The sequence below is a fragment of the Chiloscyllium plagiosum genome, chromosome 7 (assembly GCF_004010195.1).
Source record: "Chiloscyllium plagiosum isolate BGI_BamShark_2017 chromosome 7, ASM401019v2, whole genome shotgun sequence".
Classification (NCBI taxonomy): domain Eukaryota; kingdom Metazoa; phylum Chordata; class Chondrichthyes; order Orectolobiformes; family Hemiscylliidae; genus Chiloscyllium; species Chiloscyllium plagiosum.
In genome coordinates, this window is record NC_057716.1 from 51516447 (window position 1) to 51534114 (window position 17668).

The 17668-nt window shown below is 39.2% G+C and overlaps 1 protein-coding gene across 1 annotated transcript in view; it reads left to right on the forward strand.

Annotated features, from left to right (window-relative positions):
* Nucleotides 1–17668, forward strand: part of gorasp2 (golgi reassembly stacking protein 2) — a 43262-nt gene that overhangs the window by 10444 nt on the left and 15150 nt on the right. Inside the window, exons 2-7 of the mRNA XM_043693713.1 lie at nucleotides 6435–6515; nucleotides 7536–7739; nucleotides 13715–13801; nucleotides 15028–15158; nucleotides 15552–15684; nucleotides 17159–17270. Coding sequence (XP_043549648.1) covers nucleotides 6435–6515; nucleotides 7536–7739; nucleotides 13715–13801; nucleotides 15028–15158; nucleotides 15552–15684; nucleotides 17159–17270 — 748 coding nt within the window. The remainder of the gene's footprint in view (nucleotides 1–6434; nucleotides 6516–7535; nucleotides 7740–13714; nucleotides 13802–15027; nucleotides 15159–15551; nucleotides 15685–17158; nucleotides 17271–17668) is intronic.

Here is a 17668-nt window from a genome sequence, read left to right on the forward strand (position 1 = left end):
ACATCAAAGAACTTTACGGTTTACAGCAAGGTGTTTTTTTAAAAAGAAAAGTTTTTTCCCAGCTTGGTATTTGTTAGCCTGTGCCATAAACTTAAACCTCCAGCATTCCCTCGGCTTAACACACTGATGTGTGTTCACAGGAACAAATTACACCAGTGTCTTACATTGACTATAATTAAATGGTATAACATTTCCCAGCAATTTCTATTTTTGTTTGTTTCAGTTCTCCAACATCTGCAGTTAACACCCCATTTGCTAACTAAAGGCATAACCAAACAATAAATCATTAGTGAAAGTAATCTGGCAAGGTGGTTTTAAAAACACATCACTTTTTTATTTTTAAAAACATTCTGTTCTCAATTTGCACTGTTTGCAATGATCATTCTATGTTCCTACAAATATGTGGCCAAGATTGACAAGACAGTTTTCAGGGTTATTTTTCTTGCCCTATGGGAATCTCTTCTTGTATCCTGATGTCCAAGTTCCTTCAAAGCTCTTGAGGTACTAGTTTTATTTTAGTCTTGTATTTCCCATCAGAAGGATGGTTTCATGCATAGCCAACCTTATCATCTGGATGAAATATCACCTGACTTTTCAAAGTAGACACACAGTTCCCTGCAACTATCTCATGCTTTTCATTTTGTCTCTTTATTAATTGATGACACCCACCAAAATTTCGTAATCTGAACAGCCTCAACTACTAGCAGTTTTTCTAGGTTGTTCATGTTCTGTTGCTCAATGAAGTCAAGCTGTGATCTGTTGTTGTCGCATGTCTTGTGAGCTAATATTACAGGATCACATCCTCCTTTGGTGAAAGGTTCTGTTCGCCACTATATGAATGTTTCCTAGTCCAAGAGTCTCCCCCGATCCACAATGAGAGCTTTTGCTATGTTTTTTTGCTTTTTTACCTCATTTTGCTTGGCCATTGATCTTGCCACTTGCCCAATATCTTTAACATTTAATTGATATTTGAACATTCTAGTAACTTTCCCTGCTCTCTCTCTGTTGGTTATCACCTTTCATTCACTTGGTCCTTCTGGTTTACAAGTCACTGAAGTCCTTTGGGTTCAACAATCCTGGAGTGATATCACTATCATACCTTCTCGTTACTATTCAACACATATCCTGTTCGTCATAGCAGTTAAGCATGTGAGTATAGAAAGTTCAGGAAATGTGCCATTTTCTAACTTCTTGGGTACTAAAGTTTGTAAGAAATCCTATCAATTGAGATGAGAGGATCTTAATATTTCAACAACTGTATTGTTTGAGATCATAATACCGTGAGCTTTAAAATACTCATGGATCGGGATAACAGCAGTCCTCCGATGAAGGTGTTAAATTGGGGGAAGGCGAGCTACAACAATATTAGGAGGTGGAGAATTTTAATTAGACGTGGGTGTTTGAGGGTAAATCTACATTGGATGTGGGAGTTGATAAGTGTTCAGGTGTGGCACGTTCCTGTGAGAATGAAGGATAGATATGGCAAATTATGGGTGACCAATAATGTTAGGACCTTGGCCAAAAAGAAAAAGAAAGCATACACCAGGTCTCGGAGGATGAGAACTCGCAAAGCCCTTGAAGTATATAAGGAAAGTAGGAAAGAACTTAAACAAGGAATTAGAAGGGCTAAGAGGAGTCATGAAAAATCATAAGCTTACAGGATTAATGAGAATCCCAAGGCTTTTTATACATATATAAAAAGCAAGGGGGTAGCCAAGGAAAGGGTTGGCCCACTCAAGGACAAAGAGGGGAGTCTATGTGAGGCAGACAAGGTATATGAGATCCTAAATGAATACTTTATGTCAGTATTCACCAAAGAGAAGGAATTGGTGGAGGATGATCTTGGGGAAGGGAGTGTCAGATGTCTGAATCAAGTTGCTATTTAAAAGGAAGAAGTGTTATGTGTCTTAAAAAGTATTAAGGTAGATAAGTCCCCAGGTCCTGATGAGATCTATCCCAGAATATTGAAGGAGACAAGAGAACAAATTGCTGAAGCATTGATAGGCATCTTTGTATTCTCTTTGGCCAGAGGTGAGGTCCCAGAGGACTGGAGAATAGCCAACGTTGTCCCATTGTTTAAGAAGGATAGCGGAGATAATCCAGGAAATTACAGGCCTATGACCTTCATGCTGTTGGTAGGGAAATTATTGGAAAAGATTCTCAGATACAAGAACTACTCATTTAGAAGCAAATGGACTTATTAGCGATTGACAACATGGTTTTATGCGGGGGAGGTCATGCCTCACTAACTTGAAGAAGTTTTTTGAGGAGGTGACAACAATGATTGATAGGGAAGAGCAATTGATGTTGTCTGCATGGACTACAGTAAAGCCTTGTCAAGGTCCCTCATGGCAGACTGGTACAAAAGGTGAAGTCACATGGTATCAACTGTGACCTGGCAAAATGGATATAGAGCTGGCTTAGTCATAGGAGACAGAGGGTAGTGGTGGAATGATGCTTTTCGGAATGGAGGGATCAGTGCTGGGACCTCTGCTGTTCATGATCTACATAAATAATTCGGAGGACAATATGGCTGGTCTAATTAGTAAATTTGCGGATGATACAAAGGTTGGTGGAGTTGCAGATAGTGAGGAGGATAGTTAGAGGATATGGCAGGATATGGAGGTATGTTGGAGGCATGGGCAGAAAAATGGCAGATGGAGTTTAAACCAGAGGTGATGCTTTTTGGAATGTCAGGTACAGGTGGAAATTATACAGTGAATGGCAGAACCATTAGGATTATTGATATGCAGAGTGAGCTGGCTGTGCACTTCCACAGACTACTGAAAGTGGCAGCGCAGGTAGATAACATAGTAAAGAAAAAGGCCTGTGGCATGCTTCCTTCATTGGAAGGGGCAATGAGTATAAAGATAGGCAAGTAATGCTGCAGCTTTATAGAATTTTAGTCCGATCACACTTGGAATATTGTGTACAGTTTTGGTCACCACATTAAGAGAACGATATGAATGCTTTGCAGAGGGTGCAGAAAAGGTTACTAGGATGTTGCCTGGTTGCGGGGAGGGGGGGGGCGTGGTTTAGCTATGAAGGAAGGTTGAATAAACTCAGTTTGTTTTTACTGGAACGCAGGAGGTTGAGGGGTGATCTGATAGACGTTTATAAGATTGTGAATGGCATGGATAGAATGGAAAGAATGAGGCTTCTTCCCAGGGTGGAGGGATCAATTACTTGAGGACACAGGTTCAAGGTGCAGGGTTTGAAAAAGTTCAAAGAGATTTGTTAGGCAAGGTTTTCACGCAAAGGATGATAAGTGCCTGGAACGTGCTGCCAGATGAGGTGATGGAAGCAGACACAATAGCAGCATTCAAAAACACCTGGATGAATACATGAATAGGAAGGGAATAGTGGGATAAGGATTCTGTAAATGAAGACAGTTTTAGTATGGAAGGGCAAAATATGTCGATGCAGGCTTGGAGGACCGAAGGGCCTGTTCCTATGCTGTATTGTATTTTGTTCTTCTTTGTTGTTCTTGTTCTTTTAACTACTGTCTTACTATCACAACCTATAACTTTATCTAGACCTTTTCACTGTTTATAGCAATTTTTATAGTATGCTAAGTTTCCAGAATTGAAGATTATCTTGGAAGGTCTTATGAATTGCATGGAGCTCACTGGACTTTGAGGCTTTTTAGCCTGATGATGCCCTTCTGCCAGGCAGTAATGACACCTATCGCCATCCCAACTACCTTTCCCCCAGCCCCACCCCACCTTCCCTATTTATTTCTCAGCACCCTTATCCCTCCCTAGTCCTGATGAAGAGTTAAGCCCGAATCATCAACTCTCTTGATCCTCAAATGCTACCTGACTTGCTGTACTTTTTCCAACGCCACACTTTATCGACTCTAATTAGAAGTTTTGTAAAGGAGATGCAAGAATGCCTTGATTGGTTAAACTGCAGATTTATTGACTTGCCAAAAACAGTTGCTTTATCGTGTATCAAGTTCAGTTCATTTGAGCTTTTTTCCATGGGAAGGTTAGTCAGCAGCAAAGCTCCCTTATTCGATACTACGTCACTAATAATGAAGCAGTTTGTGTCACCACTCTTTTCATTGACTTCTGTGTGTTGTCATTCCCAAACCTGAAGGAAGTGAAACTTGATCTACCTTCAATCATCACTACTGAGTGAATCAAAATGGTATTTTGATCAAGCTGTTCCACTCCATCATTATCTCAAATAGCACTATTAAATGAATCTGTGTCTAATGCATTCATTTCTTGATAAAACTTCTTGTGACTAGTAAACTTTTCTCAGAATAATCACTATCATTTTCACCTTTCAAATTGTTTCTTATGTTGCTTTGAAATCTTTGCTATTCATCTTGGTATATTTCATTGCAAGGAATTGGTTAGCTCAGTTGGCTGGATAGGTAGTTTGTGATGCAGGATGACATCAACGGTGTAAGTTAATTTCCTACACCATTTGAGGTCACACTCTCCCTTCATTTGAGGCATGGTGACCTTCAGGTTAAATTCATCACAAATCATCTTTCTAATTGGAGAGCAGCCCTCTGGTCCTCTCGGACTGTGGTGACGACTTCATTGTATAATGATATTTTGATTCATACTTGAGCGCCACTAACAGTTCCCCAGGCATTTCCAGGATTCATTCATTTATTATTGCTGGTCAAATCACATTGTCTGCCACATTGCTATAAATGCCTTTATTCCATTCTTTCCATCTGCAACTCTTGTGTATTATTGACACCTGTGCCCTGCATATGAAATATTCATGATCATTGTGTCCTTCATCCTTTGCTCCATTGCAGAATGTCCCACTTGAACCAAAGACACTGGAGAAGAATGATTCACCAGGAATTTTCTAAAGAAGCAGGCATATCATCTAAATGGGTATCTTTTCCTGAAAAGCCTTGCCAGTTAAACCAGGAGCCCATCCATACATGGCATTTTAGTACAATCCAGCAATTTAAGAGCGAGCATTGAGTAAGGAATTTGGAAAATGAATTTTTGCTCTCATTTATGCATCTGTTAAAGTCTATTTTGCATTCTTCCATGGAAAGACTGTGCCTTTGAAATTCATTTGTCTGACTATGTCCCTTGTTGGCTTCTAATAGATCATCTTTGTAAACTGCACTGATGAAATTTAAGAAAATATCCAAATCTTGCTCGGTGTCCAACTGATAGACATCCAGCTCTCAACATACAACATATTTGGGGTTTCTGATTTTGATTTTGTTAGTAAACAACAATGTTGATTACTAACTACAACAGACAAGGCAAAACCAAACTTTATAGTCATATCATTGGGAACCTGTTTGCAAAGTGAATTCAGTTTAACTTCGTCCCAGAATAGATGAAATCATTGAGGCAGGTTTTTGAGATAAAAGCCCTGATATCTTTTGAAGTTCATTTTCATACAGTAAGTTTGAGCTACCATTTCTGTAATTGTGTCGCTATTTTGTCCTAGTTCATTGTCGTTCTAGCTTGAAAGCTAGAAATTTGGAATGCAGTCCTGGTCCAAGTTTGCAGGTTAAACAATTCAGAAACATGAGTTTCCTTTGCATTACATGAATAGAGGAATTTCCAGACTGAAATTTTGTAATCATTTGAAATCTGCTACCATAAACAGATAAGCACTGTTTAATTTATATTTCCAAAAATAGAAGTATAAATAATTATAAAATAATTGGCATTCAATCTCAGCTGTCCAAGGATTGGAAGAGCATAGGAGGGTTTGCTACTGTAAAGATTGATTTTTTTTTTCCCTGGACTTGAAAAGGAAGCACCAAAAATACAACATGGAGATGCAGACGTGGTAATGCTCTCAATTATCTTTCCATGACTTAACAGTGACGTTTAAAATTGCTTTTCAGCAAATGCTGGCTGTGTGTGTGTGTGTGTGTGTGTGTGCGCACCAAATTCACAACTCCTCTTGAACCAAAGGCAAGAATATTTTGCCTTGTGTGTTGTTTCTGCAAGGAAGGAGCAACTTTTTGCTTGAAAAGAAAGGTCAGTGAAGAACAAATTAAGTTCTTCATGACTTGCTTGTCAATGTCTGTATTCACCTGGATCTCAGGGTTCAAGAAATTTGGGTATGTATTGGTATCTCTGGGTCAAGTAATGATCTTGCAGTGGGGAAGAAACTAAAATCTTGGAATTCATTATATTCTTGGACTTTGTTTTCATCGTTTGAGTACTATTGTTTCACTCTTCAGTGTTCTTTATTTATTTATGGTTATGAACTTGCAGTTAAGAGGGACCAGTGACTGGTCTACTAATGTTGTGTTTGAATTTCACCATGGTTTGTGAAATTTGATCTGCTGTTCCTTTATTTGTCTTGTGGGTTTCAAACTTTGACTTTGATCTTTGTATGCTTTTTAGTTGATCACATCAGTGAATACAAGGAGCTTCATAGTACTATTAAAATTTTAAAAGTATTACTTTATCTTCTGCTTTCAGGTTCAAGAAAATTCCCCTGGTCACAGGGCTGGCTTGGAGCCTTTCTTTGATTTTGTTGTTTCTATTGGGGATGCTAGATTGGTAAGCAGTTTATTTTCTTATGGAATGAGCTATAACTTTTATCTTTTTGTTTCATATTTTGTATCTAGATGCCTTTTTCAGAGACTTATTGAAGAATTGGTGGTATTCACTTTGTCAGGTCAAATTAATTGAGTAGTGGATTCTAAATTTTTTTTTAAAATGCTGCTTCTGTTGCGATTTCCATACTTGATGTGCTAACATATAGATTTTCTGAGAATGTTTATCAGTTTAGAATGTGTATATATGTGCACGGAAGTATTTCTATTTTAAATCTGGCTTTTAATATCCACAAGATTTAAATACTAGAATCTAAATAATTAGTCAGTGTAATATGTGATGAAAGCATTAGCTTTATAACTGTCCACGCACATACACTTTGGTGCTTTCTGTTTGAAAATTATTGAATAAAAGTAGTACTTTTTAATAGGTAGCCTTTTGAACTTACTTTTGCCCTAAAGGCTTTTGAAGAAACTTGTTAATTGCTGGTTGAAAACCTGCATACCACTTTATTTGGACTACAACAAAATCTAATGGTCAAAATGATTAGCTATCTGTAATTTACTTAGATTATTCCAGAAAGCAGCAAATTTACTCTTATTTTAGTCAGGATGCTGCTCTCTGTCATGGTGGTCACATGCTCAATTCAGACAGGGTGTACAATGCATATCCTTGCAAGTGAATTTGTGAGGCCGATCCATTTCTACAGATGTGAATGATAGCAATTGTTTCTTACATCTGTGCAAATATATTTACGGTTGAAAGCCCCTTGTGCCAACAACTCTGAATTTTACAAATAGAATACCTCTTATATTTTAATGCCAGCAAGTGTGCACTGTCAATTTGTTCCTCTCATTTTTCAAGAAAGTGTGACTTATGGGTGCTAACTGTTGATGCCTAGTAAATGATTTCACTTTGGTCTGAGGTTTGGGAGTAATGAGCACAGTTCAACTTCAGAATCATTTCATTTATGTTACATTTGCTGTGTAAATTTGAAGCAGATTTCCTGTGTTTCAACTTCAGAATCAGGACAATGATACTCTGAAAGAACTTTTGAAGGCCAATGTGGAGAAACCAATTAAAATGGTTGTCTACAGCAGCAAGACACTCAAACTAAGAGAAACTACAGTAACTCCCAGCAACATGTGGGGAGGTCAAGGCTTGCTTGGAGTCAGCATTCGCTTCTGCAGCTTTGAGGGAGCTAATGAAAATGTGTGGCATGTGTTGGTAAGTAAATTCTGCTATAGAAGTTGAGAGAGACGGGCTATGAGGAATAACTTGAATTTTGGTTAGAAAATGAAGTACTATCAAAATTACATACTTTTAAATTTAATTTTAAAGCAATTTAAAACACTAATCCTACTTAAAAATGGAAGTAAATTTGTGTAATTACCTTAATAGTATCAGTAATTATATTTGGGAGTGATTTTAAAGACATTAGTTTCTAGTCAGTGGATAAAGAGAGCAACAGTTTTTTTAAACCTTTTTAATTAAGTTATACGCTTATATTGTGACTTTTAGTTCTTTAAACTTATTAAAATATTCCACATCTCAAGTTAAATGTGATTTTAAAAGAAATCTTCATGGCATATGGGTGTCAATGGGAAGACTGGCCTTTTTGCCCATCCCTAATGAACCTTGAAGGTGGTGATGATATATCTTCTTGAATGGTGTCCGACTCTGTGTGTAGTTAATAAGGGAATTCTAGGATTTTTAACCCAGCAGTGACAAAGAAATAGCAATTATATTTCCAACTCGGCTGATATCTTACTTGGATGGGATCTTAATAGAATAATAGAATCCCTACAGTGCAGAGAGTGGTCATTTGGCCCATTGAGTCTGCACAGAGCCTCTGAAGAGCATCCCACCCAGACCCACTGCCCCATCCCCATAACTGTGCATTTGCTATGTTTAATCCACAGTCTGCCCATCCTTGGACACTATGGGGAAATTAGCATGGCCAGTCCACATAACCTGCATATCTTTGGACTGTGGGAGGAAACCAGAGCACCTGGTGGAAACCCACACAGTCACCTAAGGCTGGAATTGAACCCGGGTCCTGGTGCTGTGAGGCAGCAGTGCTAACCACTTATGCTCCTGCCATAGCTCTTCTAAGCAGTAGAGGTCATGAGTTTAGGAGATGCCCTTTTAAAAGTGTTGGTGAACTACTGCCTTGTGGAGGCATATTATGCACCATACTACTGTAGTCTGAGTGATGGATGGGTCTAAATGTTTACATGGGTTTCAGCAAAGTTGGTTATTTTTGTCTTGGACAGTTTCTTAAATATTCTTGAAGCTGAACTCATTCGGACAAGTGGAGAGTATTCTATCACATTTTTGAGTTCACTTTGCAGTACAATTGATGGTGGACAGGCTTTGGGGATTTAGAACATAATACCATAAGAAATAGGAACAGAAGTAGGCTGATTGGCCCCCTTGAGTCTGCTATGTCATTCAACAGGATCATGGCTAATTTAACATTCCTCACATCCACTTGCTTGTTTTTCTGCCTTAACCTTTGATTCCCCTTCTGATCAAGAATCTATTTTTATCTCAGCCTTAAATATACACAAGGACTCTGCCCACACAGCATTCTGTGGCAAGGAACTGCAAAGACTGTCAACTCACTGAGAGAAAACATTCCTCTTCATCTCAGTCTTAAATTGGTGCCCCATTATTTTGAGACTGTGCCCAGTTGTCCTAGAGTCTCCCATGAGGGGGAGCATCCTCTCAGCATTTATCCTGTCGAGCCCCTTAAGAAGCCGATATGTCTCAATGAGATCGCCTCTCATTCATCTCGAGTTAGAGTCCCAATCTGTTTAGCCTTTGTTCATAGAACAATCTGTCCATACCAGGAATCATCTCAGCAAGCTCTCTGTAAACTGCCTCCAATGAAATGATATCTTTCTGTAGATAAAGGGACCAGCATTGCTCACGGTGCTGCAATTGTGGTCACACCAGCACTTTATATAGTTGCAGTAAAACTTCCCTACTCTAACCCCCGAGAAGTAAGAGCCAACATTCCATTAGCTTTCCTGATTACCTGCTGCACTTGTGTGCGAGTTACAGAATTCTAGAATCATAGAATCCCTACAGTGTAGAAGCAGGCTGTTCAGCCAGTCGAATCCACACCGATCCTCCGAAGAGGATCTTGCCTAGATCCAGCCCAGATCCATCCCCGTACTCTGTCCCTCCATTTCCCATGGTTAATCCAGCTAACCTGCTCATCCCTGGATACCGAGGGAACAGGAGCACCCAGAGGAAACCCTTATGGACATGGGGAGAATGTGCAAACTCCACACAGACAGTCGCCTGATGATGGAATTGAACCTGGGTCTCTGGCGTATGAGGAGAAAGTGAGGACTGCAGATGCTGGAGATCAGAGCTGAAAATGTGTTGCTGGAAAAGCGCAGCAGGTCAGGCAGCATCCAAGGAACAGGAGAATCGACGTTTCGGGTATAAGCCCTTCTATGAGGCAACATTGCTAACCACTGAGCTACTGTGCCGCCCCTCTGCATCTTATGTACAGGAACCCTCAAGTACCTTTGTATTACATCTTTCTGCAGGTTGTCTTTGATTTGGGAGGTTTATTTCATGAGATGTGGGCTGAGCTAGCATCGTTGTTCCTCACTTATTCCTTTGAGGAGGTGGTATTGAGCTGCCACCTTGAACCGTTGCAATCCATCTGACATAGGTACACCTGCAGTGCTGAAAGGCTTTTGACCCAGTTAAGTCATTTGCCAGAGAACACTCAATCTCTGATGTCTGTTTATGGACCAGAACCTTAAATCTCTGAATGAGTTGTGACAGCCAGAATATTGATGGTGAAGCATTTGGCAGTGGTTCTGCTGAATAAATTTAGTGGTCGTAGAGCATATTGATACCAACAGAATAATTACAAAAAAAAGGGATGTGGCCCTACAGGCTGGATTAGGGAGTTCAGAAAGAAACTAACACACAGCACCTCAAAGCTCAATCCCTGAATTACTCCCTGTGCCGCACATTATTAATGCTATAAATAGGAGTGTAGAAAATACCAATAGGGACTGAGGAGATAATGTAAACAGAGTGGAAATGAAGGTCCTTGTAGGGTAGTTTACTTGTGCTATTAGGAATGGCGATCAGAGCCAAAAATTAACATTGGAGGGGATAAACAAACACACAGAATTTGGAGACATGGTAATGCTAGAGCAACAAGAGTAAGCTAATGGCTGAGGTCAGAGGATTGCAATAAGGCCTAAATTGAATTTACAATGCATGAAGTGTGAGCTGCATATACCAATAACCTGTTTGAATATGGTGTGGCAATAATGGAAACCTGGTTCAGAAGAGAATGGGCATAGGTTTAGGAATGGATTCTGAACATTCCTGGTTAGAAGGGATTTGCGAAACATAAGGAGGATGTGTGGGGTATTGATTAAGGATAATATTCCTGTGCTGGAGAAAGAGGATGTTCTAGAGGTGTCAAGGACAGAAACTATTTGGTTAGAGCTAAGAAACATTTGAGGTGCCTTTACATATAGAACAAAGAGCAAAGAGAATTTACAGCCCAGGAACAGATCCTTCGGCCCTCCAAGTCTGAGCCGATCCAAATCTACTGTCTAAACCTGCCGCCCAATTCCCAAGCATTGTATCCCTCTGCTCCCCACCTAGTCATGCATCTGTCCAGACGCATCTTAAATGAATCTACCGTGCCTGCCTCTACTACCACTGCTGGCAACGCGTTCCATGCACCTCCCACCCTCTGTGTGTAAAGTACTTGCCGTGTGTATCCCCCTTAAGCTTTTCACCTCTCACTTTGAAAGCGTGACCTCTCGTTATTGAATCCTTCACCCTGGGAAATAGCTTCTCTCTATCTACCCTGTCTATACCCTTTGTGATTTTGTACACCTCAACCAAGTACCCCCTCAATCTCCTTTTTTTTCTAATGAAAACAAACCTAACCTCCTCAACCTCTCTTCATAGCTAACACCTTCAATACCAGGCAATGTCCTCGTAAACCTTCTCTGCACCTTCTCCAAAGCGTCCACATCCTTTTGGTAATTTGGCGACCAGAACTGTACACAGTATTCTAAATGGAGCCGAACCAACGTCGTGTACAATTTTAACATGACCTGCCAGCTGTTATACTCAATGCCCTGTCCGATGAAGGCAAGCATGCCTTATGCCTTCTTGACCACTCTATCCACCTGTGCAGCAATCCTCAGGGTACAATGGATCTTTCTGCTCATCAACTTTTGCCAAGGCTCTTCCGCATACTGTATAATTCGTTCCAGAATTAGACTTCATCTGCCACTTCTCCACCAACTCTCCAGTCTATCTATATTCTTTGACACTCCCCTCTGCTTTCTGCTACTCCACCAATCTTAGTGTCATCTACACACTTGCTGATCATATCAACAATGCCCTCTTCCAGATCATTTATGTATGTCACAAACAACAGTGGCCCCGGAACTGAGCAGGGAGGGAGAGCAGGGAGTGTCTTAGCTTCTTTGGATGGCTGATTTGCAATTCAGCGTGATGCCAACAGTTTGGGTTCAATTCCAGCACTGTTTGAGGTTACTTTGAAGGATTCTCCTTCTCACCTTCTCCTCTTCCTTAAGCGTAGTGACCCTCCGGTTAAACCATCAGAGTTGTGTCCCTCTCTAATGAGAGGGATGTCTACCAAGACTATGGTGACTTCACCTTACATCTGGACCTCCTCTAAAGGCCACTGACTAGATAGAAAAGAAGTAAAACGTAGTAGAGCAAATTTGCAAGAAAATTGTAGAGTATTCATAATTGTGGGAGCTGGTGGGCATTCATGGATCTGGTTCTGGGGAATGAGAAGAAACAAGTGGATCACATGTCAGTAGGACAATACTTGGGGGCAGTGATCATAAGATTTAGGCCACCTATGGAAAAGGGCAAGGGCCAAGTCCGGTAAAAGTATCTGATCGGGAAGGGCCAATTTCCTTGAAGTGAGACACCAGATCTGAAGAAATTAGAATCAAAGATTAGCAGGGAAAACTAATTGATTAATGGGCTACCTTTTGTAGAGTTGATATTTTGGGTGAAGTCGAGATATATTCTTAAAAGAGGGTAGAGTAGGACAGACTAAACCAGACCTTCTTGAATGACGGAGGTACATGAAGTGTATGATGTGAGTCTATTTGACAATGCAAATGAGAACCAGGCTGATTATGTAATGTTAGGATGGGAAATCAATCAACAAAATACAGAGCATGAGGAGACAATGGCAGCCAGCATTAAAAGATATATAAAAGTCTTCTACAGTGCATAAATACTCACTATATTTTTTTAAGGAGCAGTGGAGCTGATTAGGCTGTAAGGGGATGAAAGTACAAAGACTGGGGTTAATGGCTAAAGTATTCAAAAAGTAGATTACACCTGCTGTCAAAGTCATAGTGAAAGAGAAACTAGTTAAGACACTGGACCACCTAAGAATTGATAATACAAATATATTGGAAAGGCTGGCAGTACTTAATGGTGATAAGTTAACCAGATGAGATTAGATGCATCCAAAGATACCGAGGGAAGTAAGAGCAGAAAGTATGGAGGTGCAGCCTAGGGATTGTGGTATTTAGGGTGAGTTAGGCTAGGCAGGAGAATTTGGATCTGGTGGGAGGGTAGTGGTGCTGTTGAGCAGGGGCCACATAGGTGGAGTAGCGTGGGAAGGTGGGAGGTCAGGTCCAGTAGTGGGGAATTGTTGCACCTGGTCAGGCAGGGAAGGTGTTGATGGATGTTCTGGGGATGTGGAGGGGATGTTTGGTTGTGTCATGGAGAGGCAGGCCTGATTGAATCCAGAGGGTGACTTGCTGTGTCCAGTGACAGCCCTGAATTGTTCTGTGGACGGGTGGTTACGTTGGGCCATGTCAGGTCTGGCGCAGGATGAGTTGGATGTTTTGGTGATTGAATCAACATACTTATACTAATGTTGTGACTGGTGGCAGAGTGGGGCTAGATTACCAGCATACACCTACTGCTTCAGTCATAACAAAAACCTTAATTGCAATGTTATGTTTCTGCAAATTCCTTGTTTAGGTGGACTGACTCTTAATGCATTTTGGTGAGATGTCTTCTCGAGCTTAATGAATTTTGAAGTGACTGTTTTTAGGTTCAATATTGGAAGAATAATATAAATTGAAATGATCACACAACAATAAAGTAATGTTATCATCTACTTGTTTTTTTTAAATCAGGAAGTGGAACCAAATTCTCCGGCTGCTTTAGCTGGTCTTCGTCCTCACACAGATTATATAATTGGAGCAGACACTGTCATGAATGAGGTAATTACAAGAGATAATATGGTTTTGAATTAAATATACAAAGCCTGTAGAATTAAGAAAATGTTTATCTTCTAAGTAATTTCTAATCATCAAAATTTGAGCATTCTGATTATTGTATGATTTTCTGCTGGCATACAATATCATAGTCATCTGGAAAAACTGCACTTGTACAGTATTATGCATTGGAACTAAAATTATCCTCATTTTCTGTCGAGAGAATTTTATAAGATATAAATTTGAGTTAATAACCACAAGCTTCTGTTTTATTTTTTAACTTGACAGATGAAGTGTCCACAAAATACGAGTAGGAGTTTTAAAGTTTTTTCCCCTTTTCTATCATAAATTCTGTTAGTTACCTTTTAACTCTTGATTGTGAAGCTGTAATTCTTATTTTGTTGAGCATTCCAGATTTTTTGGCACTTAAAAACTATGAAGTATTGAATACAAAAATGAAGGTTTTCATGATGTTACTGTGAGAATCCATTGTGTCTGATGCAGTGATGATTTTTCTAGCTTGTTGTCAAAATATTTTGCTTTGAAGATATGGAGTTAGGATAAATACAGAAACACAGAAAGCAGGAGCAGAAATAGGCCTTTTGAGCCTGCTCCCCCATTCAGTGCAATCATGAGTGAGCATCCAACACATTACCCTGCTGCTTCTTTCTCTTTTTTGATTCTTTTAGCCCTAAGAGCTTCCCCCTTGGCAACATTCAATGTTTTGGCTTCATCCACTTTTGTTGGAGAGAATTTCACAAACTGACCTATACCAGGGTGAAGAAATTTCTCACCTTAGTCCAAAATAGTACACCCTGTATCCTTAGACTGTGACCCCTGATTCTGGGCTCCCCAGTCATTGGGGCATCCTTCCTGTGTTTATTCTGTACAGTCCTTAAAAGTTTATAGGTTTCTAAGAGAGCCACCCATGTTTTCTATCAACCATAATTTGGTTTAATAGAAGTCATCTGGTTGATCATATGCCAATGAAGTTTTGAGGTCCCTGTCTGTATTGGGCAAAGAATCCCACTTTCGCTGACATTCCTATATTAATGTTCTAACTGAATTATAAGTATGCTGTGATAAATGTTGTGGACAAAAATCTTTAGAATTTGTGCAGGAAATGCTGGAGTACATTAATTTAAGATCTTTGACCTAGTTTGTTTATGTTTTTGTAAATTATTGAATGATTCCAAGAAAGCATTACTGATACACAATTTTGTTTCCCTTAGTCTGAAGATCTCTTCTCTCTGATAGAGACACATGAAGGAAAACCTTTGAAATTGTATGTCTACAATACAGACACAGATAACTGTCGGGAAGTAGTTATCACACCAAATACAACGTGGGGTGGAGAAGGCAGGTAAGATGTAAATGAATTTTGATGAGGGATAACAATGCAAATGTGAAATAAAGCCAGCAAGTGCTGGACTTAAGTATCCTATCAACAGCACTTGGTCTACAGTGGTTACACCAACAGCATATGCATTGCAGCAATACAAAGAGGCACCATCACCTTGTTGGCATTTAGGGATGGGCAATTATTGCTGACTTTGTTAGAAATCATGCAAACAGTTAAAAGGCAAGTAAGCTTGGTATTTTAGTATATCATTCATTTTGAGTAGGTGATGAATCTCCAAGCTGTCTGGTCTCTCGTCAAATATTGACAGCTAAATAGTTCCAGATTTTGTTTTATTTCTCCTTTTAAACTGTATCTCCTAGAATTTAGAAAATAATACGTACAAATTATTTTAAGCCTAGGGTGTGGCATTGGATATGGCTACTTGCATCGAATTCCAACTCGTCCATTTGCAGAGGGTAAAAAAATAAGTCTTCCAGGACAGCAACCAGGCACACCAGCCAGTCCATTAAAGGATGGTTTCACAGAGGTAATATTTCAATAATTTAATCTTGAAAATATATTAATAGGAATGTTTAATTTATACACAGATGAAAAGTTTGAGTTTACTTTTATGTGGAGTAAATTTCAGAAGCATTTGACTGTTTGAACAGGTGTATATCTTCGAAGGAAGCAAAACTTTCAAATACTCGTTTTCATATTTAATTGTGAGAATTAATGTGACTTGCATATTTATGAACTGATAAAAGATGAGCTTACCTTAATAGTCTACAGAATACAGCTTGATAGGAGATTTCCTTGACCACAGTCATACCTACATTTCTGGTGTTACAATAATCTTGCTTTACAATCTCTCTTCCTTAAAATCAATCTGTACATTTTTAAACATGAGAACACATACAGCTTTGCTAAAAATATGTTTCTTGTGGTTATGATCAGTATAATGTTTTTCTTAAAATGCTTTTGATAATTCAGATACTTTATATGAGTAAAAATTTGAAAACGTTTACTGTGCTATTATCAATTTTCAAGTGTGTTATAGTGTAACTATGCTAAAGATGACTGAAGTTGCAGAAATGTTAGTGCTGATTTTCCAGTCAGTGACAAAGCAACAGTGCTCATCATGACCTTGAAGACAGGTTACCCTTAAAAAATTACTGATCTCTAAATGGGTGATGTAAATTCTCCTGATGTCACTTTGATTCTGAGACCAAAGCAAGGGCAAATCGAGATGTCAAGCAACAGTGTTGCGCACAAGCTGGCTGGGCAGCCAATCAAAATTAAGTATTCTTGAAACAACAAATCAAGCAGTAACCTTGCTCTGAATTTTTAACTTAAAATTTACATAGTCAGTGGATGACATGCACATGAAGTGGCATTAAGGTAGAATTTTCGAAAAGCTATTGCACACAAGGAGGCTATTCTTCCCATTATATCCCTGCTGGCTCTCCACATGAGGAATTAATCTTCTGCGTTTTCTCTGTAGAAGCTGAAATATCTTTTTTTAAATCATAATGGAGACATTTTATATTCCATAAAAAATTTCAGTGCCAAGTGAAGATGTTCAGTAATCATGAACTTAGTGTGACATTAAAAATCTGGGTTATGCCATATTTTAAAAGGTAACGTGCTGAAGTGCTTTTGCAACAAGTTTAACAGTATAAAAGGGCAAGTTTCATCATTTCAGGGATTTCTATTTGATTGCATTGTGGGGGGACTCCAGCAAAGCATGTTATGAGGAATGAAGTACAGAATCACTGAGGCAACTTTGGATTTTCACCTTTAAGTGCCTGTGTCTATGCCAGAAATTGCTACCTGTTTCAGAAGTGTGACAGTTTTGCCACCGTTACTACTGCAGAATCGGAGCTCTCATCTATTTTTGTATAAATATGACAATGCCATAATTCAAATTATTAAACTTTAATGTGTTATTTAACTTGTTATTTTAAGTTGGAGTTAATTTATTCCTTGTGATACTTAGACAAGCACTGTTCTCTTTATAGGTTCAACTATCTGCTGTTGCTTCACCGTCTGCTGCAGCCAGCCTCCAGCAGGGATTATCAGGACTTTCATTGGGTACTGCTCCCTCTGCTGCTCCCAGTGTTCTTAATACAGGTATGAGACGATGGCATTTCATAAGCACTCAAATTTATTAAAGAAGGACCTCAGTTTGTTTCATTTCAAATCCGTCCTTCCCCAGAGAAGCAGAGGAATTCTTGTATGCCAGTCTCCACATAATTCAAACTGTGCTGTTTTCAAACTTCCTGACTCGTCATCACGTTGCATTCTCTAATCAGCTAAGATCCACTCAAAATGACGCAACACAATGAATTCAGCTACAGCTATTCATGTTATCATGCTCTTCATTCCTTCTTCCAATATGTGACTGCCCAAATAAAATTAAAAGTTTTGGGTGTCAAGCCAACTTGATGTTACAAATTGAAGTCTGCAGGAAATTAATTAGATATTGTGCCTTTCATATGCATTCCTTCAATCTCTCCAACGTTAGGCCA